At 38.9% G+C, this 25,769-nt stretch overlaps 1 protein-coding gene across 1 annotated transcript in view; it reads right to left on the bottom strand.

The window, feature by feature from the left end:
- ttn.2 (titin, tandem duplicate 2) overlaps positions 1–25,769 on the bottom strand; it is a 170,644-nt gene that overhangs the window by 45,383 nt on the left and 99,492 nt on the right. Inside the window, exons 118-167 of the mRNA XM_060877043.1 lie at positions 25,419–25,697; positions 25,022–25,321; positions 24,632–24,934; positions 24,029–24,532; positions 23,608–23,910; positions 23,219–23,518; positions 22,818–23,114; positions 22,429–22,713; positions 22,002–22,295; positions 21,619–21,918; positions 21,209–21,517; positions 20,929–21,128; positions 20,370–20,799; positions 19,936–20,244; positions 19,666–19,847; positions 19,193–19,322; positions 18,795–19,094; positions 18,387–18,704; positions 18,013–18,309; positions 17,529–17,828; positions 16,322–16,636; positions 16,087–16,235; positions 15,778–15,928; positions 15,229–15,510; positions 14,835–15,137; positions 14,421–14,726; positions 14,032–14,313; positions 13,641–13,940; positions 13,249–13,551; positions 12,840–13,148; positions 12,471–12,752; positions 11,905–12,204; positions 11,530–11,823; positions 8,495–11,449; positions 8,049–8,384; positions 7,661–7,945; positions 7,135–7,434; positions 6,737–7,039; positions 6,359–6,634; positions 5,948–6,247; positions 5,262–5,564; positions 4,876–5,175; positions 4,387–4,674; positions 3,026–3,328; positions 2,632–2,934; positions 2,246–2,551; positions 1,863–2,150; positions 1,456–1,746; positions 1,051–1,338; positions 349–936 (exon numbers count right to left, since the gene is read on the bottom strand). Coding sequence (XP_060733026.1) covers positions 349–936; positions 1,051–1,338; positions 1,456–1,746; positions 1,863–2,150; positions 2,246–2,551; positions 2,632–2,934; positions 3,026–3,328; positions 4,387–4,674; positions 4,876–5,175; positions 5,262–5,564; positions 5,948–6,247; positions 6,359–6,634; positions 6,737–7,039; positions 7,135–7,434; positions 7,661–7,945; positions 8,049–8,384; positions 8,495–11,449; positions 11,530–11,823; positions 11,905–12,204; positions 12,471–12,752; positions 12,840–13,148; positions 13,249–13,551; positions 13,641–13,940; positions 14,032–14,313; positions 14,421–14,726; positions 14,835–15,137; positions 15,229–15,510; positions 15,778–15,928; positions 16,087–16,235; positions 16,322–16,636; positions 17,529–17,828; positions 18,013–18,309; positions 18,387–18,704; positions 18,795–19,094; positions 19,193–19,322; positions 19,666–19,847; positions 19,936–20,244; positions 20,370–20,799; positions 20,929–21,128; positions 21,209–21,517; positions 21,619–21,918; positions 22,002–22,295; positions 22,429–22,713; positions 22,818–23,114; positions 23,219–23,518; positions 23,608–23,910; positions 24,029–24,532; positions 24,632–24,934; positions 25,022–25,321; positions 25,419–25,697 — 17,529 coding nt within the window. The remainder of the gene's footprint in view (positions 1–348; positions 937–1,050; positions 1,339–1,455; positions 1,747–1,862; positions 2,151–2,245; positions 2,552–2,631; positions 2,935–3,025; positions 3,329–4,386; positions 4,675–4,875; positions 5,176–5,261; positions 5,565–5,947; positions 6,248–6,358; positions 6,635–6,736; positions 7,040–7,134; positions 7,435–7,660; positions 7,946–8,048; positions 8,385–8,494; positions 11,450–11,529; positions 11,824–11,904; positions 12,205–12,470; positions 12,753–12,839; positions 13,149–13,248; positions 13,552–13,640; positions 13,941–14,031; positions 14,314–14,420; positions 14,727–14,834; positions 15,138–15,228; positions 15,511–15,777; positions 15,929–16,086; positions 16,236–16,321; positions 16,637–17,528; positions 17,829–18,012; positions 18,310–18,386; positions 18,705–18,794; positions 19,095–19,192; positions 19,323–19,665; positions 19,848–19,935; positions 20,245–20,369; positions 20,800–20,928; positions 21,129–21,208; positions 21,518–21,618; positions 21,919–22,001; positions 22,296–22,428; positions 22,714–22,817; positions 23,115–23,218; positions 23,519–23,607; positions 23,911–24,028; positions 24,533–24,631; positions 24,935–25,021; positions 25,322–25,418; positions 25,698–25,769) is intronic.

Genomic DNA, 25,769 nt, shown 5'->3' with positions numbered 1-25,769 from the left:
AAAAAACAAAAGAAAACTGTAACATAATTTGTACATAACTCCAGATCACCTACCTACAACCTACCCATTTAAAGTATTTCAATACATCAGTTTAATAATTACACACATATAGTTGAATTAATATAATGTTGCAATTTCAAACTAGAAATGGATGCAAAATGATGCAAAATGGAGGCTGAATGACACATAAAGGATGTCAGTCAGTAACTCAAATATCACGTGATTTCATGATTCTTATTTGTACATAATTTAAGTTCCTATTATTATTTTGAGGCATTATTATTTTAGAGAACATTTTTATAATTTGTGTATCTGTAAAGTCTTGAACTTCTTTTATTATTAACTCACTGAATGGATGTTTAGCCACCACCGGATCGGATCTTATGAAGTCTCCAACACCATATTTGTTTTCAGCACATACTCTGAATAGGTACTCTGTTCCTTCATGGAGTCTGGTGACTCTCAATGTGTTCTTCTGAATGGCTGAAGCAACAGTGACCCACTTGTTATTTGTGGATTGCCTCTTTTCTAAGATGTAGTTGGAAACTTCTGATCCACCATCATCTTTGGGTGGACCCCATTCCAATGTGATTCCGTCAGCTGTAATTTCATCAAATTTGATGGGTGCTGTGCAAATTCCAGGTTTCCCAACTACCTTGAAGTCTATGGTGGATTCCTTGGTTCCTGCACTGTTTTTCAAAATGAGACAGTACTTCTCTGCATCACCTCTTTGACAGTCACGTATCAGCAAGGTTGTGTTTGCTACTGTGGATTCAACAGAGATTCTTCCACTATCTCCCAAGATAACACCACCTTTCTTCCACGTGACTGTTGGAGCGGGAATGCCAGAAATTGGGATTGTGAGGCGAACCGTGCTTCCCTCCTTTGCCAAATAACAAGAGTCTGGCAACCCCTTAAGGTCACAGTCTGGGAGAACTGAAGGGTAAATCGGGAAATATAAATATACTAGACAACTCCAACAATGTTCTTTAAAAAGATTTTACAATATTTGTGTGTTTTCTAATGTAATTATTCTAATCAAACACATACCAATTTGATCCTTAGCCAGCACTGAGAGTTCAGTGATGGGTCCTTCAGCAGACTCATTAAAAGCCTTAACTCTGAAAGAGTATTCTTTGCCTTCTTGTAGGTCCTTTACTGTGTATTGCAGTTGTTTGGCCTTCATGAGCTGTTTCCATTTGTCTTCGCCTTCATTGATTTCCAATGCATATGCAACAATGTGGCTTCCGCCATCACTGATGGGCTTCTTCCAATAAAGAGTGCAAGAATCCTTCGTGACCAGTACAGGTTTGAAGTCTGTAACTGGTCCAGGTTGCTCTGCAATAGAACATTATTAGGATTTTATTTAATAATAACACATTTATATAATATTATTTAACCCCATTATATTAATAATTAAAGCTAAAGTGAGTACAAAAGTATAGAAACCCTAACCTGAGGCTTTAACTGGTCCAGCTGTCTCACAGCCTTCTCCAATACCATAAACATTTTCAGCTGAGACTCTGAAACAGTAGGCGTTCCCGGCATCAAGGTTAGTAATTCTGAAGGATGTTTTGGGACACTCAGAAGCAACACAGGTCCATGCTTTCCGTTCTGCCAAACGTTTTTCCACAACATAACTCTTCACTGGACTTCCCCCATCAATAAGCGGAGGATCCCAAGTGATGGAGGCATGACTTCTTGATGTTTCTTTTACAGTCAGGTTGAGTGGTGGTCCAGGGGTATCTAAGTAAGATCAAATAAATAATATGGAGTGGATATTACAATTTATATAGCTGAGTGGTCATTGGTGATAAAGCTATTTTAAGGATAATATCTTAAAATCATAATGAGAATAATACCTAAGACTTTGAGAACAATGGTATAGGACTTGGATCCACTGCTGTTTTCAAGGGTCAGCACATATTTGCCAGCATCATATCTGTTGATATTTTCACAGTATACGAATGTATCCCATTCAGTTGTGTTGATCATAAGACCTTGCCTCTCTTTCAGGTTGGCATTAACCTTGCTCCATGTCACCTTTGGTGCAGGACGGCCTCTAAATGGCACATAGATTCTCAGTGTGACTCCAGCACGTAATACAAGTGCTTTCCTAAGATCTGCATCAAGGTCTGCCTCAGGAACAACTATTGGAAAATAAAAATAGAAAAAAAAGTCAAGCATTTAAAAACAGAACATATAAAGTTGTATTTTAAAAAAAAAAAGCAGCAATTTTGCATACTCAATATGTCTTGTGCCATATGCGTCCCAGGAACTTCACTTGGCTCACTAAATCCAATCTTATTTACAGCAAGCACACGGAACTGATATTCTGTTTTATCAAGGAGCCCAGTGACAAGGAACTTTGTGTCCTGAAGATTTTTTGGCATATTGCACTTTAACCAGTCCTCGGAATCTGACCTCTTGACCTCAACCAGGTAGCCCAAAATTTCACAGCCACCATCATAGGCAGGCTTGGTCCATGATAGACTGATTGAACTATGTGTAGAATCAACAATTTTGGGGAATGCAGGTGGCCCTGGAGGATCTGTAGTAAAAGAATATAAATAAAAGTGTGTCAAATATAAGTAAATGATAACTGGAATACAAATAGGAAACCTTACTTACATAGTGGGTCCACTGCAAGAGCAGCTTGAGTGGGATCACTTGGTTTGCCAAGACCAGCCTTATTGAGAGCAATAACTCTGAATTCATACTCAGAACCTTCAGTGAGACCGCCTGCTTTAATGGTTCTATCAATGACAGGTTTTCTGTTTATTTTAGACCAGCTGAGTTCCTGAATTTCACGTTTTTCCACCATGTATCCAAGGATAGGGGATTTGCCATCATCAGCAGGGGCCTTCCAGCTCACAGTCATGTGGTCCTTGGTAATATTGGTAATAATAGGTGGGTCACAAGGTCCAGGAACATCTGGTTTGGGGATAAAATTGTGAACATGAATGAATAGTTTATATATTTGACCTACGATCATTTATGATAAAATTAATTTTATGATGCTTACCATATGGATTCTTAGCAATCACAGAGTTGGTGAAAATTGGGTCACCAACACCATACTTATTTTCAGCACTGATGCGAAACTCATATTCATGACCCTCAATGAGTTTCTCCACTGAGCAATTTGTTATTTGGCCATTAATGTTGGAAGTAACCTGAGCCCAGTTAGCTCTGCTTGTTTCATGTTTATCAATAATGTAGTTGGTTATTTCAGCCCCGCCATCTGAAAGAGGTGGCTCCCATCGCAGTTTGACCCGGTCGGCAAAGACATGGCTGACCTTTGCTGATGCTGGGGGTCCTGGTTTATCTGTAAAAACAAGATTAAAATGAGATTTTTATTGAAAGTCTGTTGCTTATATCTACAATGTTTACACCCCACTGCACTACCACATCATTCTCTTGCACAGTGTTTTTGATCTCATTTTATACAACCAAGCAATTGAGGGTTAAGAGCCTTGCTCAGGGGGCCAGCAGTGGCAATTTGGTGGACCTGGGATTTGAGCTCACATCCTTCCAATCAGTAGTTCAACACCTCAACCACTGAGTGTCAAATTCGCTGTGCTTTTCTAATAGGTCGATATTCCTCTGGGATGAATAAAGTCGTCTGTATGTATGTATGTATGTATGTATGCATCTATCTATCTATCTATCTATCTATCTATCTATCTATCTATCTATCTATCTATCTATCTATCTATCAAACATAAGTATTACATTTCTATTATCTTGATAAATGGCCCTGTAAAAAATGCAGTGTTTTCTTGACTTATAGCATGATATATAGCATTATGTAACACCAGATTCAGTTAAAAATGCTTTTTTTTTAATCCATTTAAATGTTTAACATCATTTCCAGACCCTTTTGTGTCAGAAGCCACCATCCAGAGTGCCATGATTATGAGCAATTTACCCAAAAGAACAGTGTTTGATCATAACTCACCTAATGTATTTCACAAATGTATAATATTTTTTAACTTAAAGTTTCTTATAGTATCAAATAGATAAGTAAAGAATAAAAAAACTTCACTTTTTTCACTTTTGCAAATCCCTAGGTTGTCACTAACTGACTTATTATTAGCTTTCAGATCAAGTTTTTGGATTTTTTTAAATTCATTTTGTTTGTGTTGCTCATTAAATGGGGAATATTAGTACATGAGTGTCCATAGACATTTGTAAACTACAATCTACAAAGCAAACTCATTTGAGATTTAAATAGTCTGCTTCAGTTAAATAGTTCGATGTTCCATTGTTCTAAGTTGTTCCAATGTAATGCGAAGCAGCAAAATCCATGTTAATGCAAGGTGTAAACAGACTACAATACTGGTAGAACCATTATTACATAGATAATGACACTATGAAACTTACCCAGAACTTTAAGTTTAATGTTGCCAGACTTAGTGCCACTAGGGTTCTCAGCAACAATAGTATACTCTCCAGTCTCCTTTCGCGTTACAGAGAACAGTTCCAAGAGGAAGAGGTGTCTCTTCTGAGACATCTTCATGCCTTCAACAACTGACAATGGCACACCATCTCTTTTCCATGTAACTTTTGGTAATGGTTTTCCATAAACTTCAGCGTAGAGGCAAACATTTGCTCCTGCTTTGACAACGATTAGATTCTTCATTTCAAGACTGATCTCAACCCTGGGTGGAACTGACATGAAGCACAAAAAGAAATACATGATTTAATTATATAATTCTCAATAATGTGTATCTGATGTAATTTAATTTTACTCAATTCACACTAACAATAATTATAGAATTATTATTAAATATTAATTATTGTTAATTATTAACTATAAATTATATAGGTAAAGCAAAAGAGTTTTACAGTGGTATGTAATTAAAAAGTTACCATGCTCTGCAATGACAGTGATTACATCAGACTCTTCTGAAGGCTCGCTGATATTAATTGCTGTCTTTGCAATAATTCTGAACTTGTATTGGGCTCCCTCTTCAAGTCCAGTGACAACGTAGTCCTCTTTTGGCACATTTTGGCTACTTGAATTTACACGTACCCATTTGTCACCTGGAAGCTTCAAATACTCAACATAATAGCCAATGAGTTTGCTACCACCATCATGTTTTGGACGATTCCAAACAAGTGAAACTGAATGTTTTGTTATGTCAAGAACCTCTGGTTTACCAGGTGGATCTGGAGAGAGTGGTTAATAAAATTACATTAGATTTAACATCTTAATACTGTAGGATATTTTAACAAAAATCTTCTCCATCACATACCAACTGGGTTCCTTGCTGTAATTATCTCAGTAGCTTTGCTTGGTTTGCCTTGGCCTGCTTTATTCACTGCACATACTCTGAATGTGTATTCCAGACCCTCAATAAGGCCAGAGCAGTAGTATTCAGTTTGACGAACAAGTGTCTCATTTGCCTTGACCCACAAAAGGCTGTTTCTCTCTTTGCGTTCTATCGAGTATCCTATAATAGGACTACCACCATCATTTACTGGTTTTTCCCAAGACAAAACAACAAAGTCTTTGTGAATTTTATTGACACAGCAGTTCCTTGGTTCACTGGGTGGATCTGAAATAACACATTTAAAAAAGTTAAAAATGTATAAAAATCAGAAAGATATTTATTAATGATAATAATCTTATACTGAGTACATTTTCTTTCTAAAATGAATAAATAAATTTAATTTATTTAAACAAATGTTTGTGTTCTTTGTCTATTCCATACATTGTGATAACAACTGTCAACAAATGCCCGCCAACAGCCTATAATATGTATTGCACACAGTTCACTTCCTTCTGAATCAGTGTTGACTCATGCACACATCTCCTTGAAATGGACCTCGCAACATGGTACACACCAGATTTTGATAGTAACACTGAATATTACATAGGTGAAAGCTTACTAAAAGACAGCTTTCATAACAGTTTCTTAGTTTCTTATGTTAAACTTACCAAATGGATATCTGGCAATAATTTTTACAGAGTAGATTGGCTCTGAAATTCCAAAACGATTTTCAGCACGCACTCTGAAACCATATTCCTTGCCAGGAGTAAGTTTTGAAACTCTGCAACTGGTCTTTGTGCAAGAGGCTACAGCAGGAACCCAGTCACCTCTGCTCACGTCACATTTTTCAACAACATAATTAGTTATGTTGCTGCCACCATCTTCAGTTGGTGAGTTCCATGCAAGGGTGCAGGCATCAATATCCACCTCAAGAATTTCCATGGGGCCCTCTGGGGGACCAGGGATATCTAAAGGAATGATGTTTATATGTTAATAATAAAATAGATAATATAACAAAGACTTTTATAATGTACTGCATATTGTTGTGAATACACTGTCCTTCTTTACTTATAACTTACCCATGATGATAATTCTGAGGATTTGGTTGACCTTTGAAATGCTATTCTCAGCAGTAAGACTGTAATAGCCACTGTCCTTCCTTGAAACATCCTTAATCATTAATGTGGATGAGGACAATGTTTTTTGCACAGAAATACGATCAGATGAAACCACGTCATCACTTCCTCTTTTCCACGTTGTGACTGGAATAGGTTTTCCAGATACAAGTGCTTCAACCTTAAGCTTTGTTCCTGCCTTTGCCATGACCATATCAGGCATGATAATCTTTGGTCCCACTGAAACAAGAATGTTAAAAATATACAGTTATATATAATTTTTTTTAAACAATTAAATATGTTATACTAAAAATTTAACTACTAATAATTTAAAATACATACTCAGAGTCTCTTTGACTTCAAAAATGCCTTCAGCTTCTCTTGGCAGACTGCATCCTACAGAGTTTCTTGCAGCAACCCTGAATCTATATTTTGTGTTTTCTTTTAGACCAACAACAACAATGCTCAAGTCTTTTACAACTGAGTATGTTGTCCATTTGTCCTCAGGTTGACCAGCCTCTTGGTAATCAACTATATAGCCATTAATCTTAGATCCTCCATCTCTCAGTGGTTTTAGCCACCCAAGAGTTGCACTGTTCTTTGAAATCTCTAAGATATCCATCTTTTTGGGTGGATCAGGTTCACCTTTAAGTAAAAATGAATGAAACAATTAATTACATTTATTATTAGATAAACAGAAACAATATCAATTGTAAAGTATGCAGTGCATAGTCACTTACTCATGGGATCTACAGCCAAATATGATTTTGGCGAGTCTTTTGGCACTCCGATACCATACTTGTTGACTGCTATGACTCTGAAGTAGTATTCAGTTCCTGGTGTTAGGTTTGTGATTTTAAAGCTTGTTTTTTTCAACTCATTTGTGCAATTTGTCCATGTCTTCCTATCTACTTCCCGCTTTTCAACAATGTAGTTAAGGATTGGACAACCACCATCATTTTCTGGAGGTGACCAGGAGAGTTGGCAAGTTGTCTTTGTAACATCAGTTGCTTCCAATTCATCAACTGGTCCAGGAGTATCTGTTTAAAGCAATAGGTTAATGTATTTTTGTCTGTCATGAAGAAAGAAGAATATAAATGTAATAAAGAAAAGAAATCCGATGATTTATCATGCATTTTTTCTCTTTCTCTCCTAATTGTATAATTAGTAATCTTATTTATTAGTCTATTAATAAATCTTTGCTTATTAGTCTAATTGTATAAAAATTACTTTTACACTTATTAAAAACTGTGTTATTTTACATACCCAAGACCTTAACACGAACAAATACAGCTTTCTCTCCTGAAGGATTTGAGACTGTCAAAGAGTATTTTCCAGAGTCTTCACGTGTGCTCTCAGGTATAACAAGAAAGGTCATTGTATCAATATGGTCCACATGACCTTTTCTGACAACATTGTCAATACCAACGCGTTTCCAGGTCACTTTAGGTGCTGGCCTTCCTCTGATTGTAGCAAATAGTCTTATGGGACAACCTGCTCTTACACTAAATCCCTTTCTCAAACTGGCATCCAGATCAATCTCTGGCAATTCTGTATTGAAAAAAAAAATAAGTAAGGTATACTGTACATGTTATATACATTAAATAAGTGTCTCATCTTGCATGAACATGAGTAAGATCAGAATGTATCTTACCATGAATCTCTTTTGGTGTCACAGCATCTTTAAGTTTTGCTGGGCGACCCATTCCAACTTGATTTTGTGCAGAGACACGGAATTCATATTGTTTTCTCTCATCCAAATTGAGCATTGTAAATTCAGTGAGAACAAGCTGCCCACTAGTATTGCACTTTGACCAGCCTTCATCTGGATCTCGCTCTTGTTCACCTTCCATTTCAATCTTCTCTCTCATTTCAACCAAATATCCGATGATTGGAGCACCACCGTCATACACTGGCTTTGACCAGCCAAGTGTAACTGAAGTCTTTGTGCTGTCCACCACCTTCAGACCTCCAGGAGGACCAGGAGGCTCTGAAATTGTTATAAATTCATATATATTAGACCATTATCATAAAATATTCTAGAAAAAAATTGCATATGTTATTACACTAGTAAAGTATATAAATAAAAAATATAAATACCAATTGGATCCTTAGCAGCAAGTGGTCTTGAAGGCTTGCTTGGCTCTCCCAATCCAACCTCATTTTCAGCTTTAACACGATATTGATATTCATGGTTAGGAATCAAGTTGGTTACTTTCATGCGTCTCTCAGAGATGGGGCTTTTTGTAACTGGTACCCATCGTACAGCACGCTTCTCCTTTCTTTCCAGGATGTAGCCAGTAATGGATTTTCCACCATCGTTCTCAGGAGGAGCCCATATCACAGTCATCTCATCTTTGCCAATTTTGGTGACCTCTGGTGGATCAGGTGGACCGGGTCTGCTGTACTGTGTTTTGGCAATAACAGGCTTGCTCTCCATTGCTGGACCTGTTCCCATCTTGTTTTCTGCTCTGATCCTAAAGACGTACTCATTACCTTCCACAAGATGAGTCACATTGCAGTAGTTAGTAACTACATTAGCAGAATATGTAGACCAAACCATTCTCCTGGTTTCACATTTTTCTAAAATATAGCTATCCACTTCACAACCACCATCATCCTCTGGAGGATCCCACACAACTCTACATTTGTCTGCAGAGACACCAGTGACCCTGACATCCCTGACAGGTCCGGGTATGTCCAAAACAGTTATATTTGCATATGCAGTGAAACTTCCAGCAGAGTTTGTGGCAGTGATTACATATTTTCCAGTGTCAGGCCGTCTGGTTTTTGTCATGAGGAATTTTGAATAATCTGCTCCAGTGTCAATGGTGATTCTTGGGTTATATTCTGTAGCCTTGTCCTTCACCCATTTTACCTCAGGTTGTGGCTTTCCTCTGAGAGCTGCCTCAAGCCTGACTGATTCACCAGCTTTAACCACGATAGTACCAGCAAATTTGAGGTCAAGAACTGGTTTCAGAATGACTTCTTTGACAAGAACATCAGATGTCTTCACCCAGTTGCTTTCTCCACCATCATTTGTTGCCTTAATTCTAAACTGATATATTTGGTTCTCAACACATTTGTCTACCATAAAGAATGTATCTTTGATTATGCCAGCATGTAAACTTTCCCAATTTTCAGCATCCTTTGCTTTCTTTTCCAGAATATAGCCTAAGTTTGGACTGCCACCATCATAATCTGGTTTTCGCCATCTCAGGAAAACATAGTTCTTGCCAACATCAGCTACATGGAAATTTTCTGGTTCACTAGGTTTCTGAAGTGGATCTATTGCAAGGATAGGTGTTTTGGTTTCTGTTGCTTGACCAGGACCACACTTGTTCTCTGCAGATACACGGAACAAATACTCATGATTCTCCAGGAGTTTTGCCTTCACTTTGCGGTTGGTGCAGTCAGAAGAGATCATTGACCAAGTTCTGCTGTTTGGCTCACGACACTCAACAATGTAGTTTGTAATCTCAGTGCCTCCATTGTCCTCGGGAGCATCCCAGTTCACCATGCAAGAATTTTTTGTCACATATGTCAATATAAGATTCCTGCAGGGTCCAGGCCTGTCCAATACAGTTACAGTAATGGTAGCTGAAGCTTCTCCACCATTATTGACAGCCTTAAGAATATACTTTCCATGATCTGCTCTGGTTGCTTCCTTGATACGCATATGTACTACAGGGAAGTTATTTGTGAAAGTAATACGTTTATCTCGTTCCAAAACGGTCTCCCCTCTGGTCCAGGAAATCTCAGGGTCTGGCCTTGCCTTCACATATCCCGTAATATTTATGTTGTGACCTACACGTACAATCACATGTGTACGACATGTGACATCCATCTCAATCTCAGGGGGAATTAGAATGTCTTGAGCAATAACTGATTCTGGGATTTCTCTTGTCTCACCATCTCCAATCATGTTGACAGCTCGAATACGAAACCTATATTCTGTGCCTTCATTTAGACCCTTGACTCTATATGCACACTGTTTTATCAAATCATCTTTGTTAACTTTATCCCATTCACCACCAGCTTTCTGCCATTCAACAACATATCCCAAGATTGGGCTACCCCCGTCTCTTGTAGGCTTTATCCAAACTAAATCGGCATAAGTGCAACTATAATCTTTAACTTTAGGATTGACTGGAGGTCCAGGAACTGTAATTGGCCTGCAGGGCTTGGCTGGGTCTGAGATAGGTGAGGGACCACTAAAGCCAGCAATATTTTCAGCAAATACTCTAAACTCGTATTCATTACCCTCAAAAAGCCCAAGCACTCTGAATCTGAGGTCTTTGCATGGAATCTTATTTACTCGAATCCATTTGCCTCCTTTATGTCTACGTTCAATAATGTAGCCAAAAATAGGACTGCCTCCATCATACAGTGGCATTGTCCAACCAAGAGTAACTGCATCTTCAGAAATATCTGAAACAACAGGTTTTCCAGGATGGCCAGGTGCCTCAAACTGGTGCTTTGCCACGGTTGGTGCACTTTCAAGAGCTGCACCAATTCCCATCTTGTTTTCTGCACGGATTCTTACAACATATTCAACACCGCTCTGTAAACGAGAAATCTTAAGTCGTGTTGCAGTACTGCCAGAGCTAACACCTCCCCAGGTTTCCTTATTAGATTCCCTTTTTTCAACAACATAATTTATGACAGGGCTTCCACCATCATCTTTGGGAGGACGCCATTCAATGACCATGGAATCTGGAGTTACTTCAAGGATGTTAACTGGTCCTATTGGTGCAGCAGGAACATCAAGTACTGTGACATTCAGAGAGAGAGTCTTACTTCCTGCAGGGTTAGATACTGTGAGAATATAGTTTCCAGTGTGATTTCTTGTGCATTCAGCAATGCTCAGAACAGTTGAAAAGTTGTCTGTGTCAATCTTGGTATTTCCTTCACATTTAATTTCTTCACCATCAATGGCCCATTTTGCAGTTGGAACTGGAATGCCTCTCATGATTGCGGGAAGCCTTATGGTGCTTCCAGCCTTTACAATTATCCCATCAATCAGTTTTGCATCAACCTCAAGAATGGGTGGCACTGCAAATAGAAAAATCATTTATTTTAGAAGTGTAAAATGAATATTAATATTGTTATAAGGAAACTGAGGAAAAATTTACCAAGTTTTTCTTGGCAGAGCACTGGCACTGTTGTGTCAGGTCTTCCAAGGCCAATGGCATTCTCTGCTTTCACACGGAATCTATAAGTTTTTCCCTCTTCTAGCCCTGTTACATGGCATTCAGGAATGCTTACAGTCTTGAAGACTATCCAGTCTCTTTCTCCTTCCTCCTGATATTCAACCAAGAAGCCGGTGATCTCACTTCCTCCTGTGCGATCAGGCCAGTTCCACTCAAGCCACACCTCAGTTTTGTCAACATCTACATGATGCAGGTCCTTTGGTGGACCAGGTGGGACTAAAGGACACAAAAGTTTATTCTTTTAATTGCAGTTCACTTTAGCTTATTAGGTAACACAAATTATCTGTTCATACTTACACAGTGGGTTCATTGCTTTCACAGGTTTAGTTGTCTCAACATATTCACTTCTGCCGAACTGATTTTCGGCAGCCACCCGGAACATGTATGATGTCCCTTCCATCAAATGCTTGGCCATAAGGCTTCGTTTTTTGGATGTTGCACAGACTGGCACCCATTGTGCAGAAGCCACATCCTTCTTCTCCACAACAAAGTTGGTGATGCGTACACCACCATTATCTTCTGGATCTTTCCAGGAGAGTTGAGCTGAGTCACTTCTAACATCAGATACCCTCAGATTCTGAATTGGACCAGGTTTGTCTAGCAGAATTCAAAAAGAGTTCAACAAATGAGGATACTATATATTCTTATTATTTAGGACTGTGGGGTGAAATATAATTTTATCTAAAATTAATTCTATCAAATAGATCCCGAGGAGTCTTTTTTTTTCTGATTCATTTCATGTTACAATGTTGGATACCAACACGAGAAAGAATAAATAAGTATAAATAACTGTAGATAAACAGGATTAAAAGGATAGTTTTTGGGATTTTGCTTTACCTTTGTGTAATTAATGACATGCTTACCTAAAACAAGCACAGTGCATGTTGCTGTCTTCGATCCAGCTGGGTTTTCTACACTGAGTGTGTAATCTCCACAGTCCCCTCGGTTACAGTAGCGCATTTCAAGTGCTGATCTTACTCCAGAAGTCTCAATTTCTGCTCTTGGAGGTACATCAATATCATTTTTCTTCCATGTGACCTTGGGAAAAGGCATACCCTTGATTCCAGCAACAATTTTTATGTGAGTTCCTGCCATGGCTTTAAGCTCACGGGGCATTCCCATTTCTAGCAAAAGCTCTGGAGGCTCTGTTCAAAGAAAAATTTATGTTACTGCATATGTAACATTTCACACAATTCATTATGTTTAATTATTTACTGTATACCCAGACTAACCAAATCTGTCTTGTGCCCGAATAGGCTCAGGAACATTTGCAGGATCAGATTCCCCAGCTGCATTCACTGCTTTTACTCTAAACCGGTACAACATTCCATCTTCAAGGTTGACTATTTTGAATGTTGTGTCTGGGCAGGACTCAGGAGTCTGATTAACCTGTATCCATTCTTCATCTCCAGCTTTCTGGTACTCAAGCAGGTAGCCTAAGATTTTTCCTCTGCCACAATCCTTTGGTGGCTCCCAAGATAGAGTGATTGAATTCTTTGTTTTGTCAATTGCCATTGGCTTTTCTGGTGGGCTTGGAATCACTGTATGGAAAGAAAAAGTAAAATATTGATATAATATGTTATGATTTAATATGTCATGATGTTAACCCCTATAGCTAAAAGAAATTTTGTAAGCACATACCAATGGGATCTTTAGCAAAGACAGGCTTTGAGGGTGGGCTGGGATCACCAACACCAATAACATTCTCTGCCATGACACGGAACTCATATTCACACCCTTTGAGAAGATCCGGAACCCAGTATTCTGTTGTAGGGAAGATGCGGTCGGTTCCAGCACGAACCCATCTGTTTGACATTGTTTCTCTCTTCTCAACAATGTAGTTTGTGATTGGTTTTCCACCATCAGCTGGTGGTTCCCAGGAAATCAAAGCTGTGTCTTTGTAGACTTCTTTCACCACTGGTTGCTTAGGAGCATCAGGCACCTCTGTTTTTGGTAGACACAGTGGGGTGGATGTTTGTTTTAGTAAAATTATCAAGCTAAAGCAGTGAAAATTCTGAAAAACTTCTACTTACTGAAAACATCCCTTGCTTTTGTCTCAACAGACAGCAACGGGTCACTTATGCCATGAAAATTCTGAGCACATATTCTAATAATGTACTCTCTGCCTTCAATTAGTTTGGGTACTCTACATGTAGTTCTAGTGCAGGACTCCGTAACAGGCATCCAGAGATCCCTGTTAACATCCCTCTTTTCAACAATGTAATTAGATACTTCACATCCACCGTCATCAAGTGGTGGTTTCCAGGAGATGACCATGTGATCCCTAAAGATCTCGTCAAAGATAACAGGGCCCTCCGGAGGTTGAGGGCGATCTGAAGATATTTATACACATGTATATTATTTACAGTTCAGAAAAAAAGGGAAGAGCCACAACTCAAATAAGTTTGAAGAGCCACAACTCACCAACAACAGTAAGAGTGCAGATGCCCTTCTGTATGCCAGTTGAATTCTCCACAACCACAGAGTATTTACCACTCTGATCACGCTTAGCCTTTTCAATAGACAAGCATAAGGTCTTCTTAGTGGTGGTGAGCATAATCTCATCATTTGACTTAAGTTCCTCATCATTTTTAAACCATTTGATTGTTGGAGTTGGTTTGCCTGTATAACGACCTTGGAGAGTGCATGACTGCCCAACACGAACTAAAACCGTGTCATTGAATTCCAGATCAAGGGTAGGTGGCTCTAAAATTGAATAATTCAAAGATTTTTTAAAATAATGTTAACATCATATTACTCTACTGCTGTAATGTCACAGTATTTCACATTGACATAACTTCTTTGTAACTTACCAAGCTCATCCTTGCATGTAATAGGTTTAGTGCTGAATGAAGGCTTGCCTTGGCCAATTTGATTTACAGCACTGACACGGAATTCATATGTAGCACCCACTTTGAGACCCTCATGAACAAATTTACGGTCTATTAGCTTGTTGTCAGGTGCAACACGTATAAAGTTATCTTTTCCTATCTGACGGACTTCAAGGACATAGCTTGTCACTTCTGCTCCACCATCATACTTTGGTGGCCTCCATTCTAAACTAATTGAATCTTTTGTGACAGCTGTTACCCCCAGATCCTCTGGACGCTCAGGGACAGCTGTAGAAAAAGAAAGAAAAAAAATATATGAAATAACAAATGTAAGTGTGGAATATACTGTAAAGTAAGTATTGATGGACTTATATTCATTGACATAAAATGGCTTACAAATAGGATCCTTAATAAGAACTTGTGATGCAGTCTCCACATATGGGCCCCTTCCAATTATATTTTCAGCAGCAATTCTGAAGAAGTACGCTTTACCATCAATAAGACCCTGAACCACAGCATTATGTCTGGTCACAGTGTATGTTACTGAAGTCCAACCTCTGCGGTCAGATTCTCTTTTTTCTATTATGTAATTGGTGATGGCAGAGCCACCATCATCCTCAGGGGAATGCCATGTCAGTTTGCAAGAGTCAGTAGTTAGATTTATACCAGAGAAAGGTTGCCCAACAGGTCCAGGAACATCTATAAAAAAATAAAAGGGCTTACAAAATTTGTGCTAAATACTACATTGTTCTATTCATCAAGCCCTTTTCATCATAACCAGAATACTCACCCAGCACTTCCACAATTATTGCCTTCTTCCTTTCTCCTCCTTCATTCTTGGCAGTCAGGGTGTAAATACCTTGTTGGTGTCTTTTGCAATTTTTGATAACCAGAGAAGAGCTAATAGCAGTAGTCTCAACAAGAGCTTCTTTAGGCATATCACCATCATCTTTGTTCCAGATAATTTGTGGGGCAGGTTTGCCAGATACATATGCAATAATACGGATTACACCACCAGCATGAACAGTGATCTTCTCCTTTACAGTTGCATCTAGGTCCACTTCAGGAGGAACTAGAGAAAACAGTACATGTTTTTTTTATGGAATTAAATTGCTGTTAGTCTATTGTAACGCATTTAGTCCTAAAATGAGATCCCAGTTAGAATACTAAGTGGATCTGTTATAACTATAAATCACTGTAAATAATATAAAAATCAATTAGGTCTATTTTAGTTAAGGAGTAGAGAATCTGACACATGACATTACTGTATTAGCATGGAAGACCACATTTTTAGTATTATGGCTGGAATACACATTAAAAATTAGTAATTTGTTCATACTTGTTCTATCCTTGACCTCAATCACTTCAGTGACTTCACCAGGTTCACCAACTCCTGCAGCATTCACTGCTCTTACTCTGAATCTGTAAAGTCCAAGCTCTTTGAGTCCAGGAACAACAAACTTGGTGCCTCTAATTTCCTTGTCTTTAGCCTACAAAAAAAAACAAATGGAATTTCACTAGATGGAAGTATAAATGCTCATATACTGTAATAATCTTTTTTTTGTTAGTGTAGTCATATTATATATTGTATATAATAATATAGTAGCATAATAGTCATATTATTTGCATGAAATGTGCATTTAGGTACCTTCTCCCATTCTTCCTTTCCTTCTTCTTTGTATTCAACAAAGTATCCTGTGATCTTAGATCCACCATCAGTCAGTGGAGGAATCCATTCAAGATCTACAGTTGACTTGGTGCAGTCTGTTACCTTTGGTAGAGGGGGTCCTGGAGGAGCTGGAAGAAAAAATATATTTCCTAAGAACAAATATTTCTAGGTAATTATCAGAACCGATTACAAAAAAATAACATTTTGAACATACTAATTGGATCTCTAGAAACTACAGGATCTGATGGCAGACTTGGAAGCCCACATCCAGCAGCATTAAAGGCAATAACACGGAACTGGTAGGTAGCTCCTTCCAGAAGACCAGTCACAATATGTGAAACGCCAAGGGGCCTGATCCTTATGGGGTCACGGTTCACTTTAGTCCAGCGTTTTGATGTAGTTTCCTTCTTCTCCAGCCAGTAGCCAGTAACTGGTGATCCACCATCATATTCTGGCTCCTCCCATTCAACAGTCATAGATTCAAGAGTGACTTCTGACACCGTTGGCTTGTTACATTGGCCAGGGACAGCTGTTGTAGATGAGAACATTAAAAATTTAATTACATACAACAGTGCCTTTAAAAAGTGCCCTTCACCATAGCAACCAAGTGTATACTCTACGTGTGTACTCAAACACAGCATTGAAGACAGTGGCAAATTATAGCACATGTAGCACATTAAAAGAAGCAACATGTAAACTGAAATTTTCCCAATTTAGCTTCCTTTCTATTTATTTTAGCAGATTAATAAAACAAGTACAGTCTAGTATGCAAATCAAACATAAATAAATTTGAAACAAACATTATTTGCAACACTTGTGAAAAACTTGAACTTGTTTCTTACTTTTGATTTGGACTTTTTTTGTGTGATCATTTATTCATTCATTCTACCACTTATCTGAACTACCTCGGGTCACGGGGAGCCTGTGTCTATTTACATTTACATTTATGGCATCTAGCAGACACCCTTATCCAGAGTGACTTACAACTGAGCAACTGAGGGTTAGGGGCCTTGCTCAGGGGCCCAGCAGTGGCAGCTTGGTGGACCTGGGGTCTGGGTGTCTATCTCAGGCGTCATTGGGCATCAAGGCAGGATACACCCTTGACGGAGTGCCAACAAATCGCAGGGCACACACACTCTCATTCACTCTCACACTACAGGCAATTTTCTAGAGATGCCAATCAACCTACCATGCATGTCTTTGGACCGGGGAGGAAACCGGAGTACCCGGAGGAAACCCCCGAGGCACGGGGAGAACATGCAAACTCCACACACACAAGGCGGAGGTGGGAATCGAACCCCCAACCCTGGAGGTGTGAGGCAAACGTGCTAACCACTAAGCCACCGTGCCCCCCTTGTGATCATTTAATAAAAGACTATTTAAGCACAAATAAGGTAAAAGGCCAAAACTGAAGTACTTACTGAATAGGTTTCTTGCTTTCTCAGGCTCACTATAGAGTGGTGGTCCAACACCGTATTTGTTCTGAGCCATAACACGGAACTCATATTCATGCCCTTCTGTTAGCCTCTGAACTGTGTATGCACATTGCTTAGGCTCACTAGATACATGCACCCATGTCTTCCTGTTGTCCTCACGCTTCTCGATGACATAGTTTGTGATTTTAGAACCACCATCATCTGTGGGTGGGTTCCAGGAGAGTCCAATCCTTTCAGCAAAAACTTCCTCAATTTTGATTGGTCCAATTGGTGGTCCAGGTCGTCCTACAGAAAAACACAATAATATTTACATATTTAATATTTACATATACCCCTCAATGTTAAAGTGATCTATATGTTGTGATCTATATGTTAAAGTACAATGTTAAAGTGATCTATAAATCGATCTATCTATCTATGTATTATAATTGATTAAAAAAAATACAAAATACTCATACTATGCACATACCCAAAATAGTAAGTTTGATATCCTTGGAAGCCTTGCCAAGGCTGTTAGTAGCTGTGAGTGTATAAATTCCACTGTCATCTCTCTTCGATTGCTGAATTAACAGACTACATTTGTCATCAGAGACAAGTTTATTAATATGCTGATCATAGTGTACATCAAACTTTTCATCAGGCTTGTCCAATGTGGCTCTCTGCCAAACGAGTGATGGGAATGGACAGCCCTGGATCCTGGCAAGTATGTTAATATCCAGTGTTTCTGCACTCTCCAGAGATTCTCTAAGTTCGATGGTTGGGGCACCTGAAACAATAATAATAATGAGGTATGTGTCCAACACAGCTGAATATCCTCTTATTTAATCAACACCAAATACTCACAGGTCTGGTCCTTGATGATTATTGGTCCAACAGTCGCAGAGGGTCTGCTTGGACCAGCTTCATTCACTGCTTTGACACGGAACTCATATTCACCACCCTCCTTAAGGTCTTCAACAATAAACAATGTCTCTTCAACATCCCTTTTATTGCATTGTTTCCAGGTCTCCTTTTGTGGACCACTGGTGTCCCAGCTCAGCCTTTCAATAATATAATGTGTTACTGGTGCACCACCATTATTTTTTGGAGGCATCCATGTAAGAGTCACTGTGTTCTTGGTGACAAGGTTTATTTTGACCTTAGTTGGAGGATCAGGGGGATCTAAGAAAAAGAACAGAATATTTTACAAATGTAACTTTAGTTTATGTTCCAGTATATTTTTTCATATATATATATATTTTTTTAACTTACAAATGGGATCCCTTGTTCTTGCTGGCTCTGTGGTCTCAGTAAATGGTCCTTTTCCAAGGCGATTCTCAGCACGAACTCGGAACAGGTAGTCCTGACCTTCAAGAAGGTCAGGCACCACAAAGGCCATACTGGCACAGGCTGCATTTACTGTTGTCCAGGCCTTTCCACTGACAGTCTTCTTTTCAATGAAGTAACTCTTAATCCTCTCTCCACCATCAGTATCTGGGAGTTTCCAGATAAGCCGCACTGTAGACCTGGTAATGTCAGTAACTTTGAGATCCTTTGGTGCTCCAGGAACATCTGTAAAAAAAAAAAAAATCACACACATTTTAGTAATGTACATGTCTTATACAAATAATAAGCCACTTGAAGAATTTGATAAAAGAGAATAAACATACCAAGCACAATGACTCTGATATTAATATGTTTCTGTCCAGTTTTGTTCTTTGCTGTGACAGTATATCTGCCAGAGTGAGCTCTCAAGCTCACAGGAATTGTTACAACAGAGGTTGTGTCAGTAGATTCAACCTAATCAAAATAAAGAAATAGGAAAAAACAAAGAAAACCTTTATTATCCTTATACAAATACATATGTATACATCACAAGTAAGAGGGCTAGGGTCAGAACACAGGGTCAGCTTTAATACAGTGCCTCAGCATAAGAGAGGGTTAATGACTTAATAGCTCAGCTGTGCTTATTATGTACTCTCTGCCAACAGTATAGTCAGCGTCTATATACCAGAGTCTATATACCAGAGGCTGTAAGTCAGAGCTATAACCACTGCCCATAAAATCTCAGTTAAATTGTACAAAATACAATCTACTAAAGGTGTAAAACAATTTTAATTTTTTTTTTAAATAACGTGAATACCTGTGAATCAACTGGCAGGGTATGAAGACGATCTTTCTTCTCTGTCTTTGCTTTGCCATCAAATTCCCAAGTAACCTTGGGAACAGGGCGCCCAGTAATAGTTACAGGGATTTTGATTGGAGATCCAGCACGGATACATAATAATTCTTCAGCAGTGATGTCCAGAAATATTTTTGGCTCAGCTGTGGAGTTAAAAATGCAATCATGTTAGAAAATGAAATTAAAGAATTTGAATTCAGACTAAAATCCAGTTTTACAAGGAAATCTTACTGTGAATGTCTTCCATGAGAACCTCTGTGGTGCTAGGACTTGGCTCAGACTCGCCAATATCATTTACTGCAATAATTCTAAATCTGTATTTCTTGAGTTCCTTAAGATTGGGAACGGTAAATTCAGTAGTTGGATGTAGATTGTCTGCATCATTCACCCTCGCCCAATCAGATGTTCCCTCATCCTGGATCTCGATTATGTAACCTTTGATTGGGCTGCCACCATCTTTGGCTGGTGGGGTCCATGACAGAGTAACACTACGCTTAGTTTTATCAGCAACTACAGGAGCTGCTGGCATGCCAGGTGGTGCTAGGGTAAAGAACGACAAAAAGAACCAACGTATTATACTAAACATAAACATAAAGTATACAAAAAGTACATAAAACCCATGTATACAAGAAATATGTGTTACACAAAAAATTAATTCAGCTTACTGAGGGGGTCAATAGCAGAGGCTGATTCAGAGACAGCACTTGGGGGCCCAACTCCTGCAGCATTGCAAGCCATCACTCGGAATTCATACTCAGTTCCCTCAAAGAGACGTGTGACCTGATATTCCCAGCCTTTCAAGCCACGTTTTGAGACCAAGGCCTTATTTACTTTAGCCCAGTAGGTGGTGCCTTTCTCACGCTTCTCCAGCCAATAGCCAATAATCTGAGATCCACCACAATCCATTGGAGGTTCCCATGTTACTAGCATATTGGCTTTAGAATATTCTGCAATAGCAACTTTTTCTGGGGGTCCAGGTAGGGCGAATGGATCCTTTATTTGAAATTCCATTGTTTCACAGCCATCACTTATTCCATACTTATTTTCAGCTTTAACTCTGAACATATAGTTTCCACCTGTTACAAGGTCCCATGCCTATAAGATATAAAGTAATAGACTTAATGTAATAGTTACACTGAAGAATAATAAAAGTATCTTTAATGAATTAATCTTTAAAGTAATGACAATTTAAGTCTTTCAATCTAAAAATCCTAATTAGCTTACCTTATATTTTTTCTCTATGATTGTGTTATTAACCTGAACCCATTCGGCTTTCTCAACATCCTCAACATTGAGGTCTTTCTTTTCAATAATATAGTTGGTGAGCGCACTGCCACCATTATCTAGTGGTGCATCCCAAGTCAACTGGCAAAACCCAGCTCGGATATTTGAAACTGCAACATTTCTTGGTGGCGTCGGTCGATCTAATAAAACATTAAAGAGTCATTATGCGATTGCTCACGTTAAATGAAAATATTAAAGACATTATTTTAGCTTAACTTACCGAGCACCTCCACTGTGATCGAATGGCTGGGTGATCCAAGGCGATTTGAGGCAGTGACAGTGTATGTACCCTTTTCCAGCCTTGTAGTAGCTGGGATAGAAAGTTTGGTGTGTTCTGTGACTCTGTCAATCTCTTTAGTCTCAAACAGGACTCTTTCAGTGGGCTTTGGAATAACAACATCATCTTTCAACCATTCAACCTTTGGCATTGGGAGACCTGTGATTTCAACAGGAATCTCAACTGGCTCATTCTTCCTCACTCTAATCAAGTCACCTTTGAAGTGCTTCAACATGTGCAAAGTTGGGGCAACTGTAAAAGAAAATATTTAAGACAACATATATTAAAATACATTAAAAAAGTAGGTAAGATATCTTGTTTTGGAAGAGCAAATATCCCAAGAAAGTACAAACCTTCATCATCCTGAATCACAACAGTCAAGGGTATAGAAGGATCACTTTCTCCAATGCTATTAACAGCCTTTGCACGGAACTCGTAGGTGTGTAGCTCATCTAGATTCTCCACAGTCAGTGTCAGTGCAGTGCACAAGTCTGTGGAGACAGGCTGGAAAGTAGGATGGTCTTGACGTTTCTTTTCAATGATGTATCCAATAATTGGACTACCACCATCATTGCGAGGTGGCTTCCATGTAAGGGTAAGGGATGACTTAGTTCTTTCTGTGTAGTGGAACTTCTCAGGAGAAGTTGGTGGACCTGATATTAAATAAAAAATCGCATTTGATTATTGTAGTCTTTTCAAAATAATTACATTGAAAAAAATATAAAAGTCAAATTACCTTGTGGATCAACTGCACGAATAGGTCCAAGATCAACTGGTGGTCCACAGCCATATTTGTTCTTGGCCACAACTCGGAAAATGTATTCCTGTCCTTCAGCAATACCTACAATTTCACATTTGGATGCGGGTGTTTCAATTGGCTGTCTCCATGTGTGCATCTTTGGCTCTCTTCTTTCAACAATGAAGCCAGTCAAATCACTGCCACCATCATCATCCGGATCAGACCAGTTCAGAATCATTAATTTTCTGGTTACTACTACGGGCTTGAGGTCAAGGACAGGCCCAGGAACATCTGAATAAAGCAGTTTAAGAGTAAGAATTGTTGTGTCTGATTTAATTACAAATCTACATAAAGTGACCAAAACAGTAGGGAGGTGGGTAGTTAAGAGTTTATAACTATATAAGTATATAATAACAGTTCTCACCAACAACTTCAACCCTGGCCCATGCAGATTTTATAGCACTTGGGTTTGCTGCAGTTATCTGGTATTTGCCACTGTCACTTCTTTTTGAGCTCTTGATAATGACTGTGCTGTTCTGTCCTACTTCTTCTATTTCCACACGCTCTTTGTCAGGAGCTGCATCATCCTTTGTCCATGAAAGTGATGGTTTTGGTTTACCGCTTACATGTGCAGGGATCTTCAGCATCTCTCCAGCTCTTACAACAAGACCATTCTTCACGGATATATCAAGTTCAATTACAGGCTTCTCTGTTTGAGGAAGTTAACAAAACAGTTATTAACCCAACCTTAAAATCTCACCTTATGGTGTCTCCTATGTATTACATATTAAACATTGTTTTATGGTTTTATACCTGCTGGATTCCTGACAATAACAGCATCTGTCATACCAGGAGCACCTTCACCAGCAGAGTTGACTGCTACCACACGGACAATGTACTTAGCTCCTTCTCGGACACCATACACAGTAAATGTGCGGGTCTTCCATGGTCTCTCTGTGGCTCGTGACCAGTCCTTAGTGCCAGCAATTACCTTGTCAACATGGTAACCAAAAATCTCTGCACCTCCATTGTCTGCTGGAGGTTCCCATTCAACTGTTATTGAATGGTCTGTGGTGTCAACAACATGAGGAATTGGTGGACCTGGTGGCACTGAAAATAAACAAAAACAATGAATTTAGCTTTATACAACAAAAAGTTAAAGTAACTACGTTACTTTTTGTATGCATTAGATCGATCTGATGTAATTATCTTACAGATTGGAGCCTGGGCTGTTTTTGGATCAGATGGTGGACTGAATCTTCCACATCCAGCTACATTTTCTGCACAGACCCTATAAATGTATGTCAATCCTTCCAAAAGACCTTCTACTTTAATTTCCAGTGCATCATTGATGTTGCGATTAACTCTTGCCCAGTGTGTACTGTTAATTTCTCGTTTTTCTACCCAGTATCCTTGGATGGGGCTTCCATTATCATTGGGTTCATTCCAAGTAACAACCATGCTGTTAGCTGTAATGTCAATGATTTCTGGTTTCTCAGGTGCCTCAGGGGGATCTGAAATCATAGAAAATTTTAAATATCAACCTACAAATGTGGTATTTACAAACAAAAAAATACAAAAAAGTATTGAAAAGGAAAACTACCAAATGGGTTCTTTGCAATAACAGGTTTGGAGATACATGGTTTTCCAGGACCAAATCTATTCTCAGCAGTAACTCTGAAAATATACTCTTTTGATTCGATCAGTTTTGTCACTGGGTACTTGCAACCCCTGAGAGTTGATGTCACAGTGACCCATCCAGTTTCAATCTTGGAGTTGTCCTTCTTCTCCAATACATAATTTATGACCTCACTGCCACCATCATCTAGAGGAGGTTCCCACTTGCAGAGGATAGAATCCTTCCTGACCTCCTCAAACTTGAAGTTGACTGGAGGTCCAGGAGTATCTGTAACATGTAAATAAAAACCTCTAAATGAGTCTGTACCCCAGTAAGTTAATAAGATATAAATTAATTCAATTTAATTGAGAGTAAAACTATATAGAATCCCATGAATTAAATTTACCAAGAACATTAACTTCACAGGTGGCAGAAGCAACACCATGATCATTCTCCACCTTGATAGTGAAAACACCATGATCGCCTCTGATAGTATCTTTCACAAGAACGTAGGATTCACCCTTCCTTGAATTATCAATTGTAAGACGCTCATTTAGTGTTGGGTGGTATTCCTCCTCTGGCTCTTCTGGTTCCTCTGGCTCCTTTGGTTTCTCTTTGTCCTCTTCCTCTTTCTTTTCTTCCTCCTTCTTGTCATGTTCCTCTGTTGTCTTCTCCTCCTTTTTCTCTGTGTCTTCTATTTTTTCTTCCTCAGCCTTCTTTTCCTTTTTCCTTCTAATAGGCCTTTCTGGTCTCTTCTTCAGTGCCTCTGGCCTAATAGTTGAATTATTTCTCATCCATGTTATTTCCGGGTAAGGGTAACCAGAAATGTAGGCAGTTAATCGGATTTCCTCACCCCTCTTAACACTTAACCCTGATTGCAAACTGCCACTAAGGAACACTTTAGGACGATCTGAAATTGAGAATATTTAGATTAAACAAACTGGTATATTGAAAATATAAATGAAAACGTATTGCAGTATATAACAATTAGAAAATTTCTTGGACATACCAATTGTATCAGTGGCTTTGACCATAAGAGTGGTACGAGAAGGCTCACTAATGCCTGCAGCATTCTCTGCACGAACACGGAACTGATACTCCTTTTCTGGTCTCAAGCCTTTAACGGTGTAGGACAATACTGGCACAAGGAAGTCATTGCATCTTTCAAATTTTTCTTCTCCTTTCATCATCTTCTCTAGAATGTAACCCATGATCTTGCATCCCCCATCATACATGGGTGGCTTCCAAGTTAGAGTCACAGATTTAGAAGAAGGGTTGTGAGTCTCAACATCAACAGGAGGATCAGGGGGATCTGTGTAAATATAGGATAAAACAGAAGGTATGCAATTATGTTGCCATATTGACAATTTTAGGATAAATCTTCTCTGAAATAACTTACGTTTCTGATCCTCAGCAATTACAGGATTGCGAAGCTCTATGAACTCTCCACCACCAATTTTATTCACTGCTCTGACACGGAAATAGTACTCTCCGTTTTGGATGAGGTCCTTGACAGGCCAGCTCAGTTTGTTCTCACCAGACATGACATTGACATATGTTCTCCTGCCTGCTTCTCTGCGCTGCAGGACATAGTGAAGGATAGGACTGCCTCCATCATAGTCTGGAGGTTCCCAAGTCACTTTGCAAGAGTTCTTGGTGATATCACTAGCAACAATTTCCTTGCATGGCCCAGGAAGACCTAGTGATGAAATAAATATTATAATAATGGTGCATAATTAAAAATGTATGCACTATTAGATTCAAAGTAGTACTTATGTGTGACTGTGTAATCATACCAATAACTTTAACATTGATAGTCCCACTAATTGCACCAATGCTGTTTTCCAGGGTAACTTTGTATTGGCCGGCATCAGCATGCAGGCAACTTGGAATTTCCAGGTGGCAGGAAATGTAATCTGATGTCATTAAGATTCTCTCATCAGCTTTCATCTCTTTGCCATCTTTGTGCCATGTGATCCTAGGTGATGGAACAGCTTTAAATGGAATTGGGAGGTGCATCTTCTCACCCTCCACAACAACAATGTCCTTGGTCTGGAAATCAATAGCCGGTTTGCCTACAAGGATTGTTAGAAACCAGTCAATTGTTTCCACATTCAATAGGCTCAAATTAAATTGTTAATAATGAC

The sequence above is a fragment of the Tachysurus vachellii genome, chromosome 8 (assembly GCF_030014155.1).
Source record: "Tachysurus vachellii isolate PV-2020 chromosome 8, HZAU_Pvac_v1, whole genome shotgun sequence".
Taxonomy (NCBI): Eukaryota; Metazoa; Chordata; class Actinopteri; order Siluriformes; family Bagridae; genus Tachysurus; species Tachysurus vachellii.
The sequence above is the reverse complement of the archived record's forward strand: the minus strand, read 5'-3'. Positions and strand labels throughout refer to the sequence as shown.